This window comes from Protomyctophum parallelum (assembly GCF_964188405.1).
Source record: "Protomyctophum parallelum genome assembly, chromosome: 1".
NCBI classification, from domain to species: domain Eukaryota; kingdom Metazoa; phylum Chordata; class Actinopteri; order Myctophiformes; family Myctophidae; genus Protomyctophum; species Protomyctophum parallelum.
Genome location: NC_139697.1, coordinates 61,950,818 through 61,977,964, shown reverse-complemented (window position 1 = coordinate 61,977,964; position 27,147 = coordinate 61,950,818). Strand labels below are relative to the sequence as shown.

Genomic DNA, 27,147 nt, shown 5'->3' with positions numbered 1-27,147 from the left:
GCAGAATATTTAGAGAAAAGTGTGGGACAAGCGGACAAAGAAAACATATACGTGATGTATATTTATTTCTGGTTTTGGGTATTAACCAAATATTTAGTTTTTGTTTTTGTGTAGTTTCTGTGTTCAGGTTGTGATTTTGTTAACTCATCGTTTGTTTCTGGTGTCTTTATAATCCTGTAAGGGATGGATCTGTCATGGAAATAAAAAATTGTTTGTTCGTTCATTCATTCACACACATCTCCCACTGTCTTTTCCAGGGGTCAGGTGTTACCCGCGCACACTCTCCTCAACACGGTGGTGGTGGAGCTGATCTACGAAGGCACCAAGTACGTGCTGACCGTGACGCGGCAGTCTCCCAACTCCTACGTGGTCATCATGAACCAGGTGTCCGCCGAGGTGGACGTCCATCGCCTCAGCGACGGAGGCCTTCTGCTCTCCTACGACGGCAGCAGCTATACCACCTACATGAAGGAGGAGGTGGACAGGTACGTTACTGTTTAACTATACCACTCTACATGAAGGAGGAGGTGGACAGGTACGTTACTGTTTAACTATACATGAAGGAGGAGGTGGACAGGTACGTTACTGTTTAACTACACATGAAGGAGGAGGTGGACAGGTACGTTACTGTTTAACTACACATGAAGGAGGAGGTGGACAGGTACGTTACTGTTTAACTACACATGAAGGAGGAGGTGGACAGGTACGTTACTGTTTAACTATACATGAAGGAGGAGGTGGACAGGTACGTTACTGTTTAACTATACATGAAGGAGGAGGTGGACAGGTACGTTACTGTTTAACTATACATGAAGGAGGAGGTGGACAGGTACGTTACTGTTTAACTATACATGAAGGAGGAGGTGGACAGGTACGTTACTGTTTAACTATACATGAAGGAGGAGGTGGACAGGTACGTTACTGTTTAACTATACATGAAGGAGGAGGTGGACAGGTACGTTACTGTTTAACTATACATGAAGGAGGAGGTGGACAGGTACGTTACTGTTTAACTATACCACCTACATGAAGGAGGAGGTGGACAGGTATGTTTAACTACACCACTCTACATGAAGGAGGAGGTGGTCCGTACCTTATTTAGCCTTCATCGTATGACACTGTGGCACGCTGAAAATAGGCCATCCTCAAGCTCTCAACGCGTCGCACTCTGCCGCGTTGCTTGCAGATGTCCTATTCTCGGCGAAGTGACCAATGCATGTTGACTTTCTATTTTGGCATTTTGTGCACAATCGTCTCCGGCCATTCTGACTTTGTAAATACATTACTCAGTGGTTAAACTCGGTTGGCGCCGTTGTTCTTTTGTATTTCGCAGGTATCGCATCACCATCGGGAACAAGACGTGCGTCTTCGAGAAGGAGAACGACCCGACGCTGCTGCGCTCGCCCTCGGCGGGGAAAATCATCCAGTACACGGTAGAGGACGGCGGGCACGTGTTCTCCGGCCAGTGCTACGCTGAGATCGAGGTGCGCGACATCCACGTGAAGGAGCATTAACGGGCACATTTGCCGTCATTTCATAGATGCGAATTTATAGATGTGTAAACGTGCGTCAACGTGTGTGTGTGTGTGTGTGTGTTGTTTTGTCCAGGTGATGAAGATGGTGATGACTCTGACGGCTGCAGAGTCTGGGTGTATTCACTATGTGAAGAGAGCCGGGGGAGCTCTGGAGCCTGGCTGTGTCATCGCCAAGCTGCAACTGGACGACCCCAGCAAAGTGCAGCAGGTACTGTAGATCACTGTTCCACAAACACTGGGTCGGGACCCATCTGTGGGTCGCATGGGTCCCTTTGTTTTTTGTTTTAAACAAATGTTTAACAGTTAAGCTGCATAACCCGTGTTCCACACTATTTAATCCATGTTTCGGTGCTGCTTATTACGCTAAACCCGCTATTTGTTTTATGTGTTTAATTCGCCGTTGTTTAATAATTAAAAAAAGAGCGGATTTGTCACGGACCTGGTGACGAGAGACCGTCACGTTATGATGACGAAACCGGAAATCGAGCCGTGCTCTGGGCTGCAAGGGGCTTCTGGGAAAATGAGTTCAATGCAAGTGAACGGTGTGTTTTTTTTTGTCCCCAAGGCGGAGCTGCACTTGGGGGCCCTGCCGGTCATCCAGGCCGTGGCGCTGAGAGGGGAGAAGCTCCACAGGGTGTTCCACAGCACACTGGACCACCTGGTCAACATGATGAACGGCTACTGCCTGCCCGAACCCTTCTTCGGCATCAAGGTACCCAGAGTCCACGCGTAGCATAAAGGCCTTATTCATAGTCCAGTTGTCGGTGAAGAGGTTACCACCGGAAACTACAACGTGACGTCACGCCGCGGTGGTCACCGCTCACACAACACATCTCTCTGTTTTACTAACCACCTAAGTCACCTCTTCACCGAAAACTGGACTATGAATAGACCTTAAGAACCCCATATCAAACACCTTAGCTCATAGCGACACAGTAGGCGGTTGACATCAAATGCCATCCATTTTAAAAGGTTTTCAAAAGATTATTTTCATGCAGTTTGAACTTGAGTAGGTTGAGTACTAAACTACTTTAAGTACATTTTGATGCCAAAGCTTTTGTACTTTTACTAAAGTACATTTTGAATTCCAAACTTTGACTTGATATTTTTTACATAAGTAAAGAATGTGAGTACTGATAAACGCTCCGTTCCTTGTCTCCCCCCCCCCAGCTTAAGGAGTGGGTGGAGAGGCTGATGAAGACCATGCGAGACCCCTCGTTGCCTCTGCTGGAGCTGCAGGACATCATGACCAGCGTGTCGGGTCGCATCCCCCCCGCCGTGGAGAAGGCCATCAAGAAGGAGATGGCGCAGTATGCCAGCAACATCACCTCGGTGCTGTGCCAGTTCCCCAGCCAGCAGGTAACGCACGCACGCTCTCTTTTCTGAATGAGCCTATGGGGCCCTGTCTCGTGCCACCCCTCATCCCTAAAAGGTTTTTCAAAATAGTACAAGATGGCAAATAAGTTTAGGGGTAAGGGGTGGTGCAAGATATAGCCCTTTATGTTTATTCTGCTTGCTTGTGGTGCAAGAATATTTCACAATACTTCTAACTGATGGAATGCCAGGTCTGAATGAGCGGAGAAGGAGAAAGAAGCCAGCAATTCATAGACCTTTAATACACACTGCGTGTGTGCGCGTGCCGCGCTATAGACGGGTTCTTTCTTACTTCAAAATCAAGAGTTTTAATTCTGAAGATGGAATGTTCTAATCACTCCTTTCCAGATCGCCAACATCCTGGACAGCCATGCTGCCACTCTGAACAGGAAGTCAGAGAGAGAGGTGTTCTTCATGAACACCCAGAGCATCGTGCAGCTCGTTCAGAAGTGAGTACGTCCTGAGGCATGAGGTCAGTCCCGTTGCTCTCCCCCAGGTTGGCAGAGGGAGTGCGCAGAGCCCAGGATTACACTAGGCAATTGACACTGGGTGAAAGAGAAATGTGTGAAAATAGCAGATCCACAAGCTCACAACGCGACGCTTCGAGCCGCGTTGTGAGCTTGCTATTTTCACTAGTCTGTGTCCCGGGGCAAACGTTTAATTTCTCTTTTGGGTCACGGGGCTAAGACGTTTGGGAACCACTTGTCTAAACTGACTGCACACTCGTCTGCCAGGTATCGCAGTGGCATCCGCGGTCACATGAAGGCTGTGGTGATGGATCTGCTCAGGCAGTACCTCAAAGTAGAGATCCAGTTCCAGAACGGTGAGAAATAACATCTATACACCAACATTTTAGCTTTAAGGATCATGTGTGCGTGCGCATGTGTGTGTGTGTGTGTGTGTGTGTGTGGAATAATGTTTGGTCTCTTTTAGAAGTTGCCCAAAAGCGTTGCAGTTCCTCAATTTGACCAGTTGAGAGCACTGCCGCACAACAAACGTTTTGTACCCCTCTTACCACTTTGCCTGTAGATGTCCGAACTAACCATTCCTTATGCAATGTGCTTGTTCACACAGGAGTGACAGGGACACTACGATAAGTCCTAATATGCATGTTCTTGTTCACAGGACACTACGACAAGTGTGTATTTGCACTACGTGAAGAGAACAAAAGCGACATGGCCAACGTGCTCAACTACATATTCTCCCACGCCCAAGTGACCAAAAAGAACCTCCTGGTCACTATGCTGATTGTAAGTGTCCACTTAACGTCTAGTCATTCATTCATCCATTTGTCATCAAAGATTTGATAGATCTTTCAACAACGTAACTCACATGACTTACATATGGCAAAGAAAAAGACAAAAATAAAAACAAGACAAGAAAAACAAAACGGAAACAAGCAGTCAAAAAAACTGCACTAATAGGACAACACCCCCTCTACGCTCTATAGTTATAACAACAGTGATTTTATCATCTGTAATGTATTGCACAAATGCTTAATGCACCAATCAATCCTTTAAAGTTTAATGTATAAAATATTATAAAAGTAGTCCCATGTGATTTGCACGTTGTTCCTCTTGCGTTGTCCAGGACCAGCTGTGCGGGCGAGATCCCACGCTCACAGATGAGCTGATGACCATCCTGACCGAGCTCACCCAGCTCAGCAAGACCACCAACGCCAAGGTGGCGCTTCGTGCCAGACAGGTCTGATGAACCCCCCACGCACCATTCACCTTACATTTCCTTGCTATATAGTATATACAGAACACACAGTGTACAGTAGGCCTATAGTATATTCCCCTCTCCTGAAATTGCTCATTTCATTGCTATTTGCTACAGTACAGCACACGTACAATGATGCACCGTGTGGAACCGTTAGCCCCGCAGAGCCATGAGGCCCAGGAGCCTATCTCTCCTGACCTGTTTCCTTAGCGTGAGGCAGCTTGATGTACAAGTTACACCCCCTGGACATGACGCTAGTATGTCGCAGGGACTTATCCCCCAATCCAACCCTTGATGCCGAGTGCCTTCTTTGGTATGACCCGGGGGCCCAGGGCGCACAGTCAAACACACAAGGCCACTGAGACCGTTAAGTCGCCACTTAATCATTAAGGGGTGACTTCATTAAGGTTTAATGCATCCTGCAGCAGCTATATTAATTTATTATGACCAACTGGAAATAATGATGATAATTATTTGCCCCAGGTGCTGATCGCCTCCCACCTGCCCTCCTACGAGCTCCGACACAACCAGGTGGAGTCCATCTTCCTCTCGGCCATCGACATGTACGGACACCAGTTCTGCATCGAGAACCTGCAGGTATATATATGAGGTGTCAGGCAGTGGTGGAAAGTAACTAAGTGCATTTACTTAAGTACAATTCATAGTTATTTGTACTTTACTTGAGTATTTCCAATTTACAGTACTGTTACTTCTACTCCACTACATCTCAGAGGCAAATATTGCACTTTTACTTTTGGTACCTTTGTAAGTAAATTGTAATGTACTCAAGTACATTTTGTTCAGAACTTTAACTTGTAACGGAGTAGTTCTACAATGCAGCATTGATACTTTTACTCAAGTAAAACATTTATATACAGTACTTTTAAATACTTTTCCATCACTAGTGTTGGGAAACAGCTTGTGTGTGTGCACCATGTGCTCTTCTTTTCTTTTTTATCTATAATTCTTATCCCACGAATTTGTAACCCTTTTTTTTCCACCCAGTGTCGATTCTCTAATGTAATCCTAAGCTGTACACTCCCTCCGCCAAACCTGGGGAGAGCAACGGACTGACCTCATGCTTCAACCAAGTGACAAGTGCAGTGACAAAGTCTGTCTCCCTGTCTTTGTAGAAACTGATTCTGTCGGAGACGTCCATCTTCGACGTGCTCCCCAACTTCTTCTATCACAGTAACCAGGTGGTCAGGATGGCCGCTCTGGAGGTAAGCTAAGCTGTTGTCTTTACTGCTGTTGCTGAATGGCCTCCGTGTTTGATGTATAATGGTCCCGCACCCCTCCTACTAGTATGGACCGCGACGGAGCACTGGGAAGCAGTGCCGTCTCAAAGCAAACTTGAGCCACGAGAGAGACACCACCTATAGCATGCCAAAGCACGCGAGTTGCCGTGCCGAACGTTTGCAAGGTTCGCTTAGGCCCGTTCGAGTTGGACAGAATAGTTATGTTCTGGCAATGAGAATTTGCCCCGACTGCCCCTCAAAGTGGCTGTTTACTGTTTACTGCTCAAACGCGAAGGCCATTCAGACATGTACATGTAGCACGTATTCTTTTTCTTTTTCTGTTTCATCACATTTTTTGTTCAGATTTCTTTTTTTTTTTCTTCTTCAGTAGTTTAGTTAGTTTTAGTAGCTTTTATTAGTTTTTAAAGTGGGATTGCCTGCCAGGTTTTAGTTAGTTCTGTAAACACAAAATACAGTGTAAGTTGTTCTGAAAAGACTCGCCTATATCTACAAGCTCATGGCTTGCTATTTTTCAACAGCTAAAGTATGGAATTAGTGTTAAAAGTGGTAACCTAAAAGCTCCAGGTCATATAAACGGGTTAACTCCATATCTCCACTTCCCTCCCTCTCTCCCTGTGCGTGCAGGTGTATGTGCGCAGGGCGTACATCGCCTACGAGCTCAACAGTGTTCAGCATCGTCAACTGAGGGACAACACCTGTGTGGTGGAGTTCCAGTTCATGCTCCCCACGTCGCACCCCAACAGGTAACAAACAAACAAATATGGTGCACGGTGGCTCCATATTGAGAGCTTATTTATTTATTTTTTGTTAAATGAACACTTTAGATTTACAGGGCACATAGGTTAATACATAATCTGGCTCTGCATAACACCCCCACAGCCAACCCACCCTGCTCCTGACATCTTTTGTTGGCGGGTGATGGGGGGGCCCATGCTAAATAAAACTAAAAAGCACTAATTTGTATTAACTAGCCTTCAAATCGTGTTGGTTTGAATAATGTGTTCCTTCCACACGTTACGTCGTCCAACCAGGGAAACTCCCCCCCCCCTGTCAGGCGAAAAGAAGCAGCTTGGACTCCTCATGCATAGAATGAAGCATGAGGTCATTCCGTTGCTCTCCCCAGGTTGGCAGAGGAAGTGTAGTGCCCAGGATTAGTACATTAGATAATTGAAAAAATGGGTTGCGAAATCGTGGAATAGAAATTAAGAAAAATTTATAATTGTTCGTTTACTGAGAGCACGTTGTTCTGTGTTTTTATATAGACCATAATGCCTAGCGGCGTGCGTAGTCACCACTTGCCAGATGCTGTGTGGTTTTGGTGTAGCAGTAAACCCTTGCTCATTAAAAGCAAAGTGGTGTGTTTATCGCTAGAAAAAAGTGATAATATTAATGAAATAAGCGTACACGCCACAAAGGATTACTGTATATCTATTTAAATTAAAATAAACACAATGATTTTGAATACCAGCTATAGCTGCCACTCACTACGACAAACTCCTGTACACGCATTAAAATACAGATGGTAACAGGATAGGTGGGCACAAGGGACATCTGGGCCAATTTGGCATAGCCATGTCAAATTGGCTATTTTGTATCCATTCAGATATGCACTTACACGCATATACAGATATTGCAACATATACGTACATACATACACCTAGAACAATCTGCACAATTTAAGTAAAAATAGTATCTTAATTTAGTATTTTCTTTCCCAGTCAGCAACTTTTGTAATGTGCTTTAAAGAATTGTTTAGCACTAAACGAGAAACTGCTATGGACTTCCAGCATGGCTGCTAGACATTAAGGTCTCTATAGAAAGACCAAAACAAAAAAATGTTATGCTCTGAAATTAAATTCTTCCACACGTGCCTTTGACACCCGATCCCCACTCCCCCACCTGTGCTGCTGGAAAAAGGCATTTGTACAAAACGAAAACTATTTTGCCTGGTGCCATGTTGAGTCACAAGGAGGGCACACTACAGCAAAGTTTGTGTTGAAAGTGTCCTCATTTACCCTGTCATTTATTATTTATTTACTTAACGTTCTACCAGTGTGGTTGTAAATCCCTGTGTGTGGATGCATTGGATGTATGATCGATGTGATGATGTATTGCATTTCCTGCTTGCTGCTTTGCGGTGCACGTGTGTGTGTGTGTGTGTGTGTACAGTATGTGTGTGTGTTGTGTGTGTGCTTTTCTTTGTCATTGAATCACCAGGATCAGGTTTGTCAGTGGAGTTGGATGCAGCCACAGCTTCTTCTAACAATCATTGTATGCTTGTTTTATTTGCATGCGTCTGATTCCATGTTGGTCTGTGGATTACACCCTGCGTGGTTGGTGTGCTGTTAATGATGAACAACGGCATGCGAATGATTTCATGACATGAGAGCGTATTGTGGCGGTCACTCCAGCCTCCTACTTACTCTCTTTTGAATTTTGCCCCAAGGAGATCTCATGTTGCACATTATCCCATTCTGACCTGAGATCAGATTCATGCGAGGTTTCCACTGGACACACACTGGTCTGATTAACCCATTCTGACCTGAGATCAGATTCTAAAAAATGTCAGTCGCTCTTCGATTTTTCAAAAAATAGCAGACCTACAAGCTCGTATCGCGCCACTCGGTGGCGCGATATGATTCTGTAGATTTCCGATTCTTAGTACAAAACATTAACCACCTCAGTCCTATATACATTTAGACCATTTGAAGGTAGCCGATCTACAGCACAAGAAATGGGACATTCTGCACACTGAGTACTCAAGTACTTAACTTTGTTACTTTTTGATGCCAATAATACTTTTGTACTTTTACTCAAGTAAGTTTTGAATTCCGGCCATTTACTTCTACATTGCAGTGATGATTCTTTTACTTAAGTAAAACAATTGAGCGTCGTACTTTTTTCCCACCACTGCATATTCCTGAATTGTGACTGATTGTTTTCTGATCGACTGCCTGCCACTAACCATTTAGTAATCAATAATGTTGTTTGATTGCAGAGGGAACATCCCCACTCTAAACAGGTATAGTAACCGTTCTTCTTATTGAAATCTATATCCCTAAAGACATGACTGTAGCTAGCATGGTAGAACACTCCTCCACATAATGAAGTCATGTTGTGATTGGCTATATGCTACTTTATTGCTATAATGAATCTGATGTTGGAGACACTGGACTGAGGTCTGGCTGGTCAGCTTGATATTCCTTAATTTACTCACAATAAGAGCATGGCCTTTGGCGGTTTCAGCCTCCATGTCCCAACCTTGTGTGTGTGTGTGTGTGTGTGTGTGTGTGTGTGTGTGTGTGTGTGTGTGTGTGTGTGTGTGTGTGTGTGTGTGTGTGTGTGTGTGTGTGTGTGTGTGTGAGACCTGTCTAAATATCGTGTGTGCCATGTATTTGAACACTGTCGAGGGCAACTGCAATATACCATCGTGAGAACAATTTAAGTATATGTAATTTCATTATGCTGTAAAACAAAACATTTTAGATTTTTTTCTTTTTTGGTGGGGAAACGTTTTTGTAACGTTTTTTTTACGTTGCTGTATATGTGCACTGAAATGTGTGAACTGTCCTACCAGGAAAGTGTCCGTTCCGATTATCATGGTTGGTAATTTTCAAGCCGCTAAGACCCGGGAGGATCTTAAAACACAGGATAGCAAAAGTCAAGATACAAATACAGAGGAGAGTAACACTTCAGATTCCGAATCTATGGACAGGTTTGGCCCTCACATAAATATACCTCCTCTAAAAACTGGGGCAACTCTTTTTCACTTTAAAGGGACTAACATTCAACAATGTGGAACCCTTCGGGATATGAAAAAATATCTCTGGTTGGGAACCTGCGTTCTTTTCGGTGTCTTTTTTTTTTTTACCCCATCATACCTGATGTTTGGGTTCATAAATATTGCAATCACTGTTCGGCTTGACTAACATGGTCTTTCCTGTGTCCGCTGCACATGCCCTCTGTAATTCTCTTATAGTAATTTTCATTGATACATGACGATGTTTTTAGTGAGGTCCAAATAATTACACTTCTTTCTACTCTGCTCTGACCCACATTCACAGTAGGGTTTTCTTTAAGCGTGAATTTGGAGCCAGATTGCTGTATTAAAGCAGTTGAGAACCGAACTAGATATGGGCATGATGGAAGCCAGGTGCACAGGGTGACCAGATGTCCCCCTTTGCGTGGGACAGTCCCTCATTTCCAAGACTTTTTGCAGGCGTCCCACAAATTGAGACCCTGTCCCACATTGTGATTGGCAGGCATCAGTGTTCAAATGCCCTAATAGTTAGTCCCCTAATAGCTGGCTTTCTTGTTGTCTCTTTTCCAGCAAGATGTGTTTTTAAGCCCATTATAATGATATGAGAAATATCCCCTAGGCTACAGCACCAAGTCGCCCATACCACCCATAATTTTAAAAACAAAATGTGAGACTCCAGAGGGGTTTAACCCATTCTGACCTGAGATCAGATTCATACGACGTTTCCACTGGACACACACTGGTCTGATGAACCCATTCTGACCTGAGATCAGATTCTAAAAATATCAGTCGTTGTTCGATTTTTCAAAAATAGCAGACCTACAAGCTCGTAGCGCGCCACTCGGTGGCAAAATGGGTTCCCGTTCAGAATGGGTTAATGAAAAAAATTATAGGCCAATATTAGGCCTATGCTCGAATATGACATCAAGACATTTTGATAGCAACCTTAAGTAATATGTTTCTAACCTCGTCCCGTCCCACACAAGCGACACTTCAATGAACAGTTTGGATCTGGTCACCCGGCGTGCAGGGGGGGGGGTAAATCCCCCCCGACCCCCCCCCCCCCCCCCCCTCTCATCCACTCTGCTAAAGCTCTGGGCTGGGGGGGGGGGGGAACTATGTACCGTTGGGTTGCACGCCTCCTCCAGTGTAACGTTGTTGTTGTTCTGTGTGTGTGTGTTGTCGCCGTCACTCTCCAGGATGTCGTTCTCGTCCAACCTGAACCACTACGGCATGGTGCACGCGGGCGGCGTCAGCGACGTGCTGCTGGACACCTCCTTCACGCCGCCGTGCCAGCGCATGGGCGCCATGGTGTCCTTCCGCTCCTTCCAGGAGTTCACCAGGTCCGCTCTTAAACCTGGAATGGGCTATATGCACAGTTGTACTACACAAGCCATTTTGGAAAGAACTTGGGTCCCCCATTTCCCTACTTCCTTCAGGTGTTACCGCTGATGGTAAATGAAGGCTCTGTTCCATTCTGGTCAAACAGAGTCCGGGGTGCTGCTATTGTGCATGTTTGGCTTACTGGAAACACTCTGCCTACACCAGTGGGTGTCAAAGTGTCCCTGAGTGTGGTTCCAAATGGGCCCCGTACAGGTGTGTAACTCTGAGAGGGTACAAATAGAACCAAATGGACCAATTTGTACACTCTCAGAGTTTACGGGGGGTCCTTAAAATTAAAAGGTTTAAGAGCCACTGCCCACTAAATGGAACAGAGCCTTAATCAGTATATCATTGGTAACACCTGTGAAGGAAGTAGGGAAGAGTTATTCTGTGTGCCCCCCCCCAAGGACCCCTGATCCCACGTTTAGAACCGGGGGTCTATATATTCTGTGCATAACGGCTCTGTTGTAAGCGATAAATAAAGCTCCTTTGAATTGAAAATGTAACGTAACTAACCCTGACGATTGGGGCCCGTCTCTCTGCAGGAACATTAACGACGTGCTGAGCTGCTTCTCAGACTCTCCGCCGCCCAGTCCCACCTTCCCAGAGGGAGGCGGCAACCCCGTGCTCTATGCCGAGGACGACGTCAAGGTGAGGACACAAAGCAGCGCAAGCTTGGTGCTGTTGACACCTTCCCAGTGGTGGAAACTTTCTATCACTGGGAGTCAACTGTCAACACCACTTTACTGTACCATTTTCTAAAAATGTCTGTCGTTCTTCGATTTTTCCAAAAATAGCAGACCTACAAGCTCGTAGCGCGCCACTATAAATAGCTAAAGCATAACATGATGCTAACACCAAAATGGGTTCCCGTTCAGAATGGGTTAAGTACAATTCATAGTTATTTGGTACTTTACTTGAGTATTTCCAATTTCCAGTGCTTTTACTTCTACTCCACTACATCTCGGATCCAAATATTGTACTTTTACTCTACACTATGTTTATTTTAAAACGTCAGTGCTGGATACATAGCCGATAATGAGTACTTTTACTTTGGGTACTTTTAAGTACATTTTGATGCCAATACTAAGTACATATATGAATTCCGGACTTTTACTTGTAAAGTAGTATTTCTATATTGCAGTATTGATACTTGATACTCAAGTAAGAAATGTGAGTACTTTTTCCTCACACCACTGATTGCATCAAAACAAATGCAATCTCTCCTAAACATTGCCAGTATGTTGATGGAGGCTGTTCCTTTGTCCCCTTGCAGAGTATCCAGGACGAGCCCATTCACATCCTGAACGTGGCCATAAAGACGGACAGCGACATCGATGACGACGGCCTGGCGGCCATGTTCCGGGAGTTCACTCAGTCAAAGGTCAGAGCTCAGCCTGGCCTTTGATTCCTCCTCTGTTCAACACGCTCAGCCTAGCCTTTGATCCCTCCTCTGTTCAACACGCTCAGCCTGGCCTTTGATTCCTCCTCTGTTCAACATGCTCAGCCTAGCCTTTGATTCCTCCTCTGTTCAACATGCTCAGCCTGGCCTTTGATCCCTCCTCTGTTCAACAGGCTCAGCCTGGCCTTTGATTCCTCCTCTGTTCAACATGCTCAGCCTGGCCTTTGATTCCTCCTCTGTTCAACATGCTCAGCCTAGCCTTTGATTCCTCCTCTGTTCAACATGCTCAGCCTAGCCTTTGATTCCTCCTCTGTTCAACATGCTCAGCCTAGCCTTTGATTCCTCCTCTGTTCAACATGCTCAGCCTAGCCTTTGATTCCTCCTCTGTTCAACACGCTCAGCCTAGCCTTTGATTCCTCCTCTGTTCAACACGCTCAGCCTAGCCTTTGATTCCTCCTCTGTTCAACATGCTCAGCCTGGCCTTTGATTCCTCCTCTGTTCAACATGCTCAGCCTAGCCTTTGATTCCTCCTCTGTTCAACATGCTCAGCCTAGCCTTTGATTCCTCCTCTGTTCAACACGCCATGTCGTGCTGCTCAGTTTATGGAGTCGAGCGACATGTCTCCTTTTTTGGTGTTGCATGACGTTCCGGGGTTTGGCCATTCATCATTTCTGCGACTCGCCAATAACTCACTTCTTCTTTACAACCAGTCAGAGTGTGCCAACATTTTAGGACGGCGTCTGCGACCATACATTTTTCCAGAACTATGCGACACCACCCCCAGTGCAAGGCTCTCCCGTGACACATTGCTGCCGTTTTTGACAATACGTTTGTTTTGCCGAATGCGTTGCTCGACACAGCATGAATAGACCTTTTATTTCTAGGTTCTGTTACAGTTTGGGAGAGATCTTCTCATTCTAACATCGTCTATTTTTTTTTTTTTTTCATCCTAGAAATCGGTGCTCTTCGAACACGGCATCCGCAGGCTGACGTTCCTAGTGGCTCAGAAGGTGAGGACCTCCTTTCTTATCATCCCAGTGCAGGACAACCCCGTTTCCTTACAAGCCACTCCCTTGCTTATCACTAAATCCCTTTATCTCAATAGACTGTATCAAATGTAGCACAGATTGTTTTGTGCAATTTTGTTTGTGTGAAATGACGTAATTGCGATAATCTAAGCCCAGTGGTTCCCAAACGTTTTAGCCCTTGACCCAAAGGAGAAGTTGTATGTCTCCACGGGACCCAAACTAGTGAACATAACAGATCTAAAACCGTAGATTTCACTACTACTTAAAAGTATGTTTTCCAATTCATGAAATGTCTTTGATTTTTCTTTTATTTCTTCATGAAATTACTGGAAAAAAATCATTGAATTTTCTTATAATATAACATTGAAAGATGTTATGTTATACTTTTGGGGAATGTTTTTTGAAAATAATATAATAATAATAATAATGAAAAGCAAAATGTAGGATACAAAAAAAAATAAGAGGACCCATAAAAATGTGTCCGGCCCACAAATGGGTCCCGACCCAGTGTTTGGGAACCAGTGATCTAAGCCATTTTTAAGCTAATTAACTTGTGAAATTTGGCTGCCACCCTTTTCTGCCTGTGTGCACCCGCTCATCATCTCCTTCCCTGTATCTCTTTTGCCTTTGCTTTGTTTTCACGCTGGCAGGATTTCAGGAAACAGATCAACTATGAGGTGGACCAAAGGTTTCATGTGAGTAGAGGAATCTAGTTTATTCATCCTGTGCTCTTTCCACGTGTTCATAACATAAAATGACATTTTTTAGTAAATGTTTATGTTTATAAATATCCAAAAGGCATTCCCGAGCTCGGTGGCGTTATTACCTTGTTCTACAGTACATAAATATTACTAGTACTACACGGGTCCATGTTTAATCACCCACAATCAAGCCTTTGTTAAAAAAGTACACCCACTCATTTCAAATTAAAGGTGTTTCTTCTTCCCCTAAAGAGATATGGGGGAATGTCTTTGCAATCATGGTGACAATAGTCCTTTGATTTTCCTGGCCGTGGACAACAGACTCTGATGAGAATTAACCCATTCTGAACGGGCACCCATTTTGGTGTTGGCATCATGTTATGCTTTAGCTATTGAAAAATAGCAGATCTACAAGCTCATATCGCGCCACCGAGTGGCGCGATACGAGCTTGTAGGTCTGCCATTTTTGAAAAATCGAAGAACGACTGACATTTTTAGAATCTGATCTCGGGTAAGAATGGGTTCATCAGACCAGTGTGTGTCCAGTGGAAAACCTCGTATGAATCTGATCTCAGGTCAGAATGTGTTAATGGCGTTCATTTGTGTGGCGCCGTCATTTGCTGCCACTTGTTAAACGTATAGCGGCACTCAGTAGCTGTTGAACAAGCCTGCTCACATTCTAAACCAGACTACAGTATGTGATCACGCCACCATGGTTCTCAGAATACTGCAAAAATGAAACCCAGCATTAAATCGTGACCGTACAGGTTATGCCGTGCCGTGTACAATTACAGTCTTGTTTTCATGCAGGCTTTGAGTCAGCAATCATTGCGCATACTGACAATTGGTCCGGTATTGTCCTGACAAGTGGGCACTTCTCCCGGTATAACGTCTCTTAACAAGCCAACGGATTTACATTTAGGAATTCAGATGCATCGCTGGGAAAGAAGGCGGATGTTTTATTCATTGGCGTCTTGAATGGTGCTCCAAATATTGTCCATATCGCTGTCGTATAATGTGAGCGTTTGAATTTAATGCACTGTGATTCTCCTGTGAGATAGACCAGTGGGTTTTCAACCACATTTCATATCAAGGTCCATTATGTATTGGGTGTTTGAGCCACAGACCGTCAGTCGATGACATTTAGCCTCTCAGACCAAACCACCTGGACCCGTAAGGACCACTAGTGGTCCCGGACCACTGGTTGAGAACCACCGATTGAAAGAGCACAGTGTGTAAAAACAAGCTCCAGGTGATGGTGGCATAATAAACCATATTCGCTGGTGTAACAGTTCATCCATCACCTGCACTTATTAGCTTTCAACAATGCTGCATATGTGTCTGGCTGTTGTTTCTCACTCTCATGCCATGCATGCACTGCCACTAACCAGAATAGCTGGTATTGAACATTTTAAGATTTACAATTGAGGTGGTGTTTACCATCCGTTGTATGTTTTTCTTGAATTTCTCGTCTCTCTCTCTCTCTCTCTCTCTCTCTCCCCCCCCCCCCCCCCCTCACAGAGAGAGTTCCCAAAGTTCTTCACATTCCGTGCCAGAGACAAAGTGAGTATCTTATCTTCATACCATATTGTGTCAGTAGTGAGTATCTTCATACCAAATAATAAAAACGAAATGAGGAAAAGTGGTGGAGGCTCCACTTTCCGCTTTAATATTTGACTCATGACAGAGCTTCCGTTGCTGCAGACTGTAGAAAAAAGAGAGAGAAATTACAGTCTCTCTCTCTCTCTCTCACCACTAAAACTCACTCCATGATCGGCAATGGCTCTTCCTCTCTATCCCCCCCCCCCCCCCCCCACGATGGTTTCACTACAATGGCACCACCAAAACCCATTACAGTAATGAACTATTCAATTATGTCTCCCATTTAACCCATTCTGAACGGGCACCCATTTTGGTGTTGGCATCATGTCGTGCTTTAGCTATTTAAAAATAGCAGATCTACAAGCTCATATCGCGCCACCGAGTGGCGCGCTACGAGCTTGTAGGTCTGCTATTTTAGAAAAATCGAAGAACGACTGACATTTTTTTAGAATCTGATCTCAGGTCAGAATGGGTTCATCAGACCAGTGTGTGTCCAGTGGAAACCTCGTATGAATCTGATCTCAGGTCAGAATGGGTTAAGAGAAATGACGCCCATTAGCGGGCCTCTGAGTTTAGATTGCCTTTGATTTCATTTACTTAGTAACCACCACAGCTCACGGGAATCTCTGGAGTTGATGACGGGAGAAGCCAACTAGTGAATGGAACTTTGAACAAATCATTCATAGCAGTGGTTCTCAACCTGCGGGTCCCTGATTATATATATATATATATATTTGTGTAGAGTGTAGAAAAAGTATTATGTTTCCAGACTATTGACTTATAATAACTTTTAACTTTAACCAAATCAGTTGAAACAATATACGACAATACCTTTGAATTGCATACATGGCGTCACAAATAACATTATGACAAATACGGTACTTGTCTGAACATTTATTAATTTGTTACGCAGTGTAGTTATTAGAAAATCTACATGTATATATTTTTTCATAATATAAACCATAATTGTTTCTCCATGGACACTTCCCAGACGGCACAAACATTTAATAATTTAGTTTGCCTCTTATTTAGAAAAGAGATTCATGGAGAACAATTATTACTTTTCCAATACATTAAGGGGAGTATAGGTAGGACCGTTTCAGTTAGTTTACTTATGTATAATTATAAATTAGCGGTTTGATTTTAAAGGCATTTAGTTACATAACATAAGCATAGGTATTTGCACTCAAATGTCAAATATGGTGTAAATAAATCTACAAAGAATTCTGGATTTTTTTTTTAATCTAGAAAAATATGGAATTTTAAAATGAAAATGTGTAGGAGACCTGAATGTAATGCCTCAACGCCTTAACCCATTCTGAACGGGCACCCATTTTGGTGTCAGCATCATGTTATGCTTTAGCTATTTAAAAATAGCTTGTAGCTTGTAGGTCTGCTATTTTTTGAAAAATCGAAGAGCGACTGACATTTTTAGAATCTGATCTCAGGTCAGAATGGGTTAATCAGACCAGTGTGTGTCCGGTGGAAACCTTGTATGAATCTGATCTCAGGTCAGAATGGGTTAAATTCCAAGTGCGTGTCAGGGTGGGGGGGGGGGTCTGATTTATTTTGGGGTCATGGCCTGAAAGGGTTGAAAACCTCTGGTTTTATAGGCTTGATATAGCTTTTATACGACTGTGACTCACTGGCCTGCTTCCGTAGTTTGAGGAGGACAGGATCTACCGTCACCTGGAGCCGGCGCTGGCCTTCCAGCTGGAGCTGAACCGCATGCGCAACTTTGCCCTGACGGCCATTCCCTGTGCCAACCACAAGATGCACCTGTACCTGGGCGCCGCCCGCGTGGAGGCGGGCACGGAGGTCACCGACTACCGCTTCTTTGTCCGCGCCATCATCCGCCACTCGGACCTCGTCACCAAGGTGAGAGCAGAACCAACAGGGTTTTTTTTAAGAGACTATACATTTGCCTAATTTCCTTTCCTATTTTTTTTTTTGAGGGGCAGAGCTTTGTGTGTTTGTGTGTACCACATTTGCTTTGATTGGCTGTGCACGGAATGTGTTGTATGATGATGTATGACGATAAGAGTGCCCCTCACGTCACACAAGTGTGATCCCCCCCCCTTTCCCATTAGCTTTTTTTTCTGGTTGTATTAACCGCCCAGAGCTTTGTGTGTTTTCACATTTCATTCAGGAACTCTAGCATCCCTTTTCTGGGGTCATTATTAGTAGGTGAACATTTGCAGGAAATGGCACAATTCCACTTGACCTTTTGGCCCTTCCTTCTCTGTAGGAGGCATCGTTCGAGTACCTTCACAACGAGGCAGAGCGCCTCCTGCTGGAAGCCATGGATGAGCTGGAGGTGGCGTTCAACAACACCACCGTACGAACCGACTGCAACCACATCTTCCTCAACTTTGTGCCCACCGTCATCATGGACCCGTCAAAGGTTAGTCCAATAACCCATTCTGACCCGAGATCAGATTCTAAAAATGTCTTCTGTGTCAGTCGCTCTTAAAAATAGCAGACCTACAAGCTCGTAGCGCGCCACTCGGTGGCGCGCTACGAGCTTGTAGATCTGCTATTTTTAAATGGCTAAAGCATAACGTAATGCTAACACCAAAAGGGGTTCCCGCCCAGAATGGGATAATCAACCCACGGTTCGGTTCAGTTCAATTTTCAATTCAAAGGGCTTTATTGGCATGAGAAAACGCACGTTTACGTTGCCAAAGCAAAAAGTGGTGGAATAATACAGTCAAAACAAAATGCATGTACAATTGAAGTTTAGGTATAGGGTTAGCATTTGGTAGCGTTTTACTGAGGTTAAGGTTAGGTTTAACCATAGTTTACATAGGAATACCATCCTGAGCAGTTCCACCGACTTGTTTTGAGGCGAGTTCATTGGTGTTCTTTTCACGTGTGTTGCTATTGTCTTCCTACTGTTTTTTCACCGTTCATCACGCCCGTGTCTTCAGATCGAGGAGTCCGTGCGGTCCATGGTCATGCGTTACGGCAGCCGCCTGTGGAAGCTGCGCGTCCTCCAGGCCGAGCTGAAGATCAACATCCGGCTTACGCCCACGGGCAAACAGATCCCCATCCGCCTGTTCCTCACCAACGAGTCGGGCTACTACCTGGACATCAGCCTGTACAAGGAGGTCACCGACTCCCGGTCGGAGCAGGAGGTCGGGCCCAAAGACCGACAGGTGGGCCTCGACGTCTCTCCTTGTCATTCATTTTAATACCATCCACAACTTTGGCTGGTCACTACCCTAGGTTTCTCTAAAAAAGGAGCTTATAAAATGCAGGGGAAAATAAGTTATTTGGAGAAGTGACACTGTCTCTGTCCGTCTTGTTTGTCCAGATCCAGTTCCAGGCCTATGGAGACAAGCAGGGGCCTCTGCATGGCATGCTCATCAACACGCCATATGTCACCAAGGACCTGCTGCAGTCCAAACGCTTCCAGGCCCAGTCCCTGGGAACCACCTACGTCTATGACTTCCCTGAGATGTTCAGACAGGTAGGATGAGTCCCTATAGGAACCACCTACGTCTATGACTTCCCTGAGATGTTCAGACAGGTAGGATGAGTCCCTATAGGAACCACCTACGTCTATGACTTCCCTGAGATGTTCAGACAGGTAGGATGAGTCCCTATAGGAACCACCTACGTCTATGACTTCCCTGAGATGTTCAGACAGGTAGGATGAGTCCCTATAGGAACCACCTACGTCTATGACTTCCCTGAGATGTTCAGACAGGTAGGATGAGTCCCTATAGGAACCACCTACGTCTATGACTTCCCTGAGATGTTCAGACAGGTAGGATGAGTCCCTATAGGAACCACCTACGTCTATGACTTCCCTGAGATGTTCAGACAGGTAGGATGAGTCCCTATAGGAACCACCTACGTCTATGACTTCCCTGAGACGTTCAGACAGGTAGGATGTTACATTAAGGCATAGACCAGTGGTCCCCAAACAGTGGGTCGGACCCATTTGTATTGTGGGCCACGGACACATTTTTATGCGTCCCTTTCTTTTTTGTTTCCTACATTTAGATTTTTAGTATTATTATTATTTTTTAAATAAAAAAACATCCCCTTAAGTATATTTACTTAAGTACAATTTAGCGGGGGATTTTTTTCATTAATTACGTCAATAGCGTCAAGGTCAATAAGAGGGTTAAGTACATTTTGATGCCAATAGCTTTGTACTTTTACTCAAGTAAATTGTGACTTTTACTTAACAGAGTAGTTCTATATATATTGCAGCATTCAAGTACCTTTTCCACCACTGGCATAGACCTTATACCCCCAGTGAATTCACAGCAGTGTTAATTTTTAATAACACACCTTTAATCTTAATTAATCTTAGTCTTTTAGTCTTGGTCAACAAAATGAACACTGAAACACAGTAACACATATAATTATCCCATTCTGAACGGGAACCCATTTTGGTGTCAGCATCATGTTACGCTTTAGCTATTGAAAAATAGCAGATCTACAAGCTCATAGCGCGCCACCGAGTGGCGCGCCACGAGCTTGTAGGTCTGCTATTTTTTGAAAAATCGAAGAACGACTGACATTTTTAGAATCTGAACTCGGGTCAGAATGGGTTAATCAGACCAGTGTGTGTCCCGTGGAAACCTCGTATAAATCAGGTCAAGAATGGGTTATTTTCTCTCATTCCTTGCCAGGCTCTCAGGAAGCTGTGGCATTCCACGGAGGCGTTCGCCTACCTGCCCAAATGCCCTCTACCCTCCGAGCTGCTCACCTTCACTGAGCTGGTCCTGGACGCCCAGGGGCAGCTGGTGCAGATGAATCGACTGCCAGGAGGAAATGAGGTACGTGAGACCTCACTTCTTCTTCAGCCACACGGGGAGCGACATTTCAAAACACGAGGAGTGAATATGAAAAAGTATATACTCTTAACAGCCAATTACCATGCCCAATGTGGAGCTTTTTTAAACATGATGTCCCTTTATACGGCGCAGTTTTCCTTCTCGTCTCTAGGGGTCTCTGTATTTCTTTGGATGGATACATTCATTGCTTAGTAGTGGTTATATTTTACATCTTGTTTTTGTGTTGCGTAGAAGATTAAAAAAAAATCACACGTGTAAGCGAGCAACCTCAAGTCCTTAGTCCTGGCTGGCAAAAAATAACATCAAACTGCCCTGAACACACATTAAAGTCTATAGACTTAGCAGCGGACGGGGAATTCATTAATTAGGCTCTAAACAAACATAAAAAGTCGATAGACTTGGCTGTCCTATGACGCAATAGTCACAGTCATTGTGTTTGTTGTCATGATTTGTCATGATCGGAGTTTGCTTTGTCCACGGCTTACAGATCTAAACACTAAATACTTTTTGAAAAAAATCCATGGGGAATTATTTCCTGGGCCTGTCATCGTCATGAAAGGGGACACGGGACTTGCGACGCTCCATTTCAGAAAGCCATGTATTTGAGTGCAAAATGCCTCTGAACCCCAGAAGGATGTACAGTATACTACTGTATATAAAATGTACATGCGTGTTCCCTCTAGATCGGCATGGTGGCGTGGCGGATGACCCTGCGCACGCCGGAGTACCCGGCGGGCCGGGAGATCGTCGTCATCAGCAACGACATCACGCACAAGATCGGCTCGTTCGGCCCCCAGGAGGACGTGCTGTTCCTGCAGGCCTCGGAGATGGCGCGCGAGAGCCGCATACCGCGCGTCTACATCGCCGCCAACAGCGGCGCCCGCATCGGCCTGGCGGAGGAGATCCGGCACATGTTCCACGTCGCCTGGCAGGACCAGACCGACTACTACAAGGTCAGTCTGCAGCGCTATGTATTTTGACCCATTCTGACCTGAGATCAGATTCATACGAGGTTTCCGTCGGACACACACTGGGTCTGACGAACCCATTCTGACCTGAGATCAGATTCTAAAAAATGTCAGTCGCTCTTCGATTTTTTCAAAAATATTATTATATAATAAAAATGTGTAATATTATATTTTATATATAAAATTGAAAAATAGCAGACCTACAAGCTCATATCGCGCCACCGAGTGGCGCGATACGAGCTTGTAGGTCTGCTATTTTTCAATAGCTAAAGCATAACATGATGCCGACACTAAAATGGGTGCCCGGTCAGAATGGGTTAAGCAACGCTATAGGATCTATGCATAGCTGTGGTTGCCAGTAGTCGTGTTTCCCCGAAGATGGCATACCCGTCTCCCGTTCATTTTCTCACATAGCTTTGTTTAATTGGCTTGGCAGCAGTGGCAAAGTTCCAATCGAACCATTTTGAACCTGCCGTCCCTTTTTTGGGCTTATCTAAAATAGGGAATTTTTTCATAGTGGCCTGTCGATAACTCTTCCTTCTTCCGGGTTCGCTTCCCTACTTCCTTCACAGGTGTTACCGATGATATAATTAAGGCTCTGTTCCATTTAGTGTACAGTGGTTCGCAAACTTTTACATTTCAGGGCACCCCCATAACTCTGAGAGTGTACAAAATGTACACTCTCAGAGTTACACACCCATATGGTGGAACCCACTCAAGGACACTTGAGACCCACTGGTGTAGGCAGAGTGTTTCCAGTGAGCCAACACGCACAACAGCAGCACTCGGACTCTGTTTGACCAGAATGGAACAGAGTCTTCATTAGTATTAGTGGTAACACCTGTGAAGGGGCCCAACTTCCAAGTTCTTTCCAAAAGGGCGTGCGTGCATAGAGCCCATTGCGTGTGCCAGTCTTTTGTCTTTTCAAACGGTTGTTTCTGTTGACCACAGGGCTTCAAGTACCTCTACCTGACACCCCAGGATTACAAGAAGGTCTCGGCCTTAAACTCTGTGCACTGTGAGCACGTGGAGGATGAGGGAGAGTCCAGGTGTGTGTGTATAGCGTATTGTATCCACGAACCCATGAAGACCTGGAGCGCATCTGTGTCACCTTAGCTTTTAACCACTTTAAACCGTTAATGTAAACTTTAGCTGTTGGAAAATAGCAGATCTACAAGCTCATAGCGCTGCACTGAGTGTCGATTGAAGGGCTGCAACTATTGATTATCTCTATAGTCATGTGATCAAGACGGATCTGTCCCATTTTTTTTTTCATATTCCATCTTAGCCAATATTTTATATATATATATATATATATATATATATATATATATATATATATATATATATATATATATATATATATATATATATATATTGGCTAAGATTGGCATGTGAAGTTTGCAGGAGTGGCCCATTTTGAACAAATTGAAACAACTCAATTTATTAACGCAGCGTCCGATTTCTGTGAAAGTTCACACACACCACCAGGAGGCAGATGAATTGCTGGCCCACAATAACCTACCTGACATGTGGAGACCTGTACTTTGAGGAGCTCTTTTTCTAGTTAATTGATTTTAGTATTAAGTATATTGATTATCGATTGTTTTTAAATGATCATTACATTGATTAGTTGGATCAACCGTTGCATGATTGCATTCCTAAAAACCCTAAAAAACAGTGACTTACTCTGCTTTCATTTGACAAATAATTTGTCAATGCATTGATTAGCCTGGTAGACCATTCCGGTCGCGTTGTGAATTCCGCCCTCGGGGGGGGGGGGGGTTCACCAGGCAATGTATTGATTGGACGCTTTAAAAGGGCTTGAGGTTTGGTCTGACGGGTGTGTCCATGTTGTGTGTATGGCGTGGCCTTCCAGGTACAAGATCACTGACATCATTGGGAAGGACGAGGGTCTGGGCGTGGAGAACCTGAAGGGATCTGGGATGATCGCAGGAGAGTCCTCTCTGGCTTACGAGGAGATCATTACCATGAACCTGGTAAGAAACAGTGGACACACACACACACACACACACACACACACATGCAGGGCCTTGTACTCCGTTATTAACAATTTGGCTGCCGGGGAATATCTTCAGAATAAAGGCGCTAGGACTGCCATGCAGATGAGGGAGATTTTAACTCTGAAAACGGCCGACTTTCATTTCCCCATATTACCGGGAGGTGAAATCTTTACTACATCGCCGTCGTAAAACGGATCTCTCTTTAGAAGCGTTGATATTCTAAACGAGATGCATGATGAAGTGACAACTGAATAGGAATTGCGGAGGAAGTGGGCACACACACAGTGAAGCCCCAGTAATCTCCTTAGGAAACGGGTGGATAATATCTGTGTTCTATGCTGTACTGTACTACTTAACCCATTCTGACCGGGCACCCATTTTGGTGTTGGCATCATGTTATGCTTTAGCTATTGAAAAATAGCAGATCTACAAGCTCATATCGCGCCACCGAGTGGCGCGATACGAGCTTGTAGGTCTGCTATTTTTTTTTAATTCGAAGAACGACTGACATTTTTAGAATCTGATCTCGGGTCAGAATGGGTTAAATACTGTAATACTATGATTGGTTTTGGTCCTTTTTACATATGACTGTAGATTGGTGAGCAGATGTTGTTGTTCTACAGGTAACGTGTCGAGCCATAGGGATCGGAGCGTACCTGGTGAGGCTGGGCCAGCGCACCATTCAAGTGGAGAACTCTCATATCATCCTGACTGGAGCCGGAGCTCTCAACAAGGTACACATTCTGTACAGTTACATCATCCTTTTCCGTGCATTCTGTTGGCACTGCTGCGAGAGCTCTGCAGTCAATGGCGGCGTGGATTCCGTTAATATGCCACCATCTTAGTGTAGCCCCTGTGTATGAATTGTGGCTCCACGACAAATGAGCCCATTCATACTGCAGGACAAAAGGCGACGTTCTGTTCTGCTCTCCTGATGCATTGTCACATGTTTCCGAAATATAGGAAAGGAAGCATGGCGTGTGCAATTGTGGGCTTGTGCACTCGCTGTGCCCTAAATAAATGCCATTAATGCATCTGCATTTTAATCTTCAATTTACGACTGCCATGCATTAACGGCATTCATTCTGTGACTGGCAAAGGAACCTGATAAGGAAGTGGATGTGCGTTGGGTTGGTGGTAGTGAAATTGTAATTGCGGAGAGGTAAAATAAAGGAGTGCATTCTGAAAGGGCAAACGGCAGCACATGGTGGTGATGTCTAAATCATAGACATTGTATGTGGTGTAGTGTGTGTGTGCTGCGTTCCGGCTCAGTGGCCATGCGTTCTTCTACTAGCCTGTTCTACGTTGATTCCCTTTCGATCCCAGCCTGCCCGCTCCGACTGGAATAATTGAAAGTGAACCGTGCAGTTGTTATTTGCATAGAAATGGTGTGACATGCCGGAGGCTGCAGCCTGGGACACACATTTGTTTCTAATCAAAATGAAGTCTCGCTGTGTGTGTGTGTGTGTGTGTGTGTGTGTGTGTGTGTCAGTCAAGTCACATGGTGTGTTGCAACAGGACAGAACAAGTAAACCATTTGCACCTATCTTTGCTGGAAGCACCCCTGCTTCTTTCAAATTGAGACCTAATGAAAAATGAATTTTTCAACACCTTTAGATCACATCCACGTTCTGTATTGTGCACCCATTTAATAATATATACCAAAACGAAATGCATTCTCGTATCAAAATACAAGAAATGTTCCATATTCTGGGGTTGGCGTTCTACTACAGAAATAGCTGATCTATCTGCTATTTTGTCAATTGAAGACAGGAGGGGGGCCTGCCTAGTAAGTACAGAGCCCTTGGGAATCCGGTCAACTAAGTGTGTACTAGGTAGGGTCCTACTCAGGGCTCCCAATCCAAGGAAATATCGGAATGTGCAAGTACTGTACCGAATTCAGCAGTAGTGGCCATTGAAAGGCGTATGCCATGTGTAATTCATAGCACATGATATTGAACATAAACTACAGTGTTTACTGTGATTGTAAATGTGTCAGATTCAACGGAGAGATTCAAAGTGATACTACTTTTAATGACGGCTCTCGTGTATCGCAGAGGGATGAATGTCCTATTCCGTCATGTCCATATGTTGTGCAGTTTCATGGCTATTAACTTTAACTTAATGGAGAGGAGGCTTGCATCCAGATCCAGAGATCGTAATTTTGTTGAATGCCGGAAATACCTCAGTTTCTTTTTATGGGGGCTGAATAGTAACTACTACCATCCAAACCCCCCAGTGGACAACTCTGTGTGCCCCCCCCCCTCCTCCTCCTCCTCCTCCTCCTCTTCCTCCTCACCTCTCTCACACTCAGACGCACGCAAGCGCACGTGCACACACACACACACACACACACACTTCACACCTCCTCACTCCCTCACTCTCAGTCCCTCCTCCTATTTCCTTCTCTGCTGTCTAGTATGGAATCTTAATGAAGCAGGCACTCGCCGCAGGCTCTCTCTGTGACTGTGTGTGTGTGTGTGTGTGTGTGTGTGTGTGTGCGTCAAGGTGACTGCAATACTTCCTGGGGCCACAGTCTGTGCTGACAGCTTTAGGAGAGTGCCCCAGATTTGTATCCAGACACATAACCATTAATGGTAATAAAGAAAGTAAATGATGGCCGAAGAGGTGAGAGCCGAGAGTAAAGGATTGAGCTCCTCTCAGGTTTTTTTATTTTATTTTTTTATATCTTTTTATTTTTTTTATGGAACCGTGTCTGGTCCGGGCCACCTGTTCCTGGCTGCCTGACAAGAGGGGACGCTGAGATAGTGGGGTATTTATGGGTCGGGGGGGGCAGTTAAAGGAGCCGTTTGGATGCCAGAACGAGTTCTGTGGCCTCCGCGTCCTTCTCTATTAAACCCCTGCCACACCTTGGGGATGCACAGTAAACCAGGACCAGCACAGTCCAATATTATCGGCGCCGTCAGGCTCTCCAAAGCTGTTGGCTATTTTTTTGCTACTTTCGTATGTACACTGTACTATGACGTCGTAGGAGCATTATTAATTATCCGGACGGGTTTGAAATATGTGGATACGAGATTTCTGCCCGACAGTGACGATATGCATGTTGCGTCCGTACGTGCATATATTTGTGCGTGTGTTGGGGGGGGGGGGGGAATCAACATACGAGGCTGGGCAGTCGATAGCGTGTGTGTGAATAGAGAGTATCTGGGAAAGAGAAAGGGCAGGTGTTAATTCACTCCCGTCTGTCACAAATAACCCTGAGGGGAGAGGCAGGGTGCTGGCAGCCCTCCAGCCACCACCGTGATGGAGGGATCCCTGGCTGCCCATCAGCGCTATCGACGGGGTCCACTCCCCCCCCCCCTCACACTCTTTATTGGTTGAATATTTATTTATAAATAAATACCCACGGGTAGACATAACCATTTTAATTGTCTAAAAAAACTAAACTAAACTAAAAAAAATACAGAGATTCAGGGTCCCATCCTGATGATGACGATATCCGTTGTGTGTGTGTGTGTGTGTGTGTGTGTGTGGGGTGTGTGTGTGATCGTATTGATCCAGGGCTATCGCTACCACAGAGCGGGTGACAGGCCCCTCCATTCCCATGCACG

General features: G+C 44.8%; 1 protein-coding gene across 5 annotated transcripts in view; it reads left to right on the top strand.

Moving 5' to 3' along the window:
• acaca (acetyl-CoA carboxylase alpha) overlaps positions 1–27,147 on the top strand; it is a 58,588-nt gene that overhangs the window by 15,628 nt on the left and 15,813 nt on the right. For 2 of the 5 annotated variants that reach the window (XM_083779886.1, XM_083779887.1), the window contains exons 16-44: positions 258–485; positions 1,334–1,484; positions 1,609–1,743; positions 2,101–2,247; positions 2,706–2,894; positions 3,258–3,358; positions 3,644–3,732; positions 4,035–4,159; positions 4,500–4,613; positions 5,115–5,228; positions 5,765–5,854; positions 6,515–6,633; positions 8,889–8,912; positions 9,468–9,605; positions 10,850–10,993; positions 11,579–11,684; positions 12,310–12,417; positions 13,389–13,445; positions 14,114–14,158; positions 15,686–15,727; positions 17,429–17,644; positions 18,015–18,170; positions 18,697–18,924; positions 19,083–19,238; positions 20,416–20,562; positions 21,264–21,533; positions 22,500–22,597; positions 23,428–23,548; positions 24,196–24,306. In XM_083779886.1, coding sequence (XP_083636012.1) covers positions 258–485; positions 1,334–1,484; positions 1,609–1,743; positions 2,101–2,247; positions 2,706–2,894; positions 3,258–3,358; positions 3,644–3,732; positions 4,035–4,159; positions 4,500–4,613; positions 5,115–5,228; positions 5,765–5,854; positions 6,515–6,633; positions 8,889–8,912; positions 9,468–9,605; positions 10,850–10,993; positions 11,579–11,684; positions 12,310–12,417; positions 13,389–13,445; positions 14,114–14,158; positions 15,686–15,727; positions 17,429–17,644; positions 18,015–18,170; positions 18,697–18,924; positions 19,083–19,238; positions 20,416–20,562; positions 21,264–21,533; positions 22,500–22,597; positions 23,428–23,548; positions 24,196–24,306 — 3,769 coding nt within the window. The remainder of the gene's footprint in view (positions 1–257; positions 486–1,333; positions 1,485–1,608; positions 1,744–2,100; positions 2,248–2,705; positions 2,895–3,257; positions 3,359–3,643; positions 3,733–4,034; positions 4,160–4,499; positions 4,614–5,114; positions 5,229–5,764; positions 5,855–6,514; positions 6,634–8,888; positions 8,913–9,467; positions 9,606–10,849; positions 10,994–11,578; positions 11,685–12,309; positions 12,418–13,388; positions 13,446–14,113; positions 14,159–15,685; positions 15,728–17,428; positions 17,645–18,014; positions 18,171–18,696; positions 18,925–19,082; positions 19,239–20,415; positions 20,563–21,263; positions 21,534–22,499; positions 22,598–23,427; positions 23,549–24,195; positions 24,307–27,147) is intronic. The other 3 variants (XM_083779889.1, XM_083779888.1, XM_083779890.1) reach the window with 3 other exon arrangements.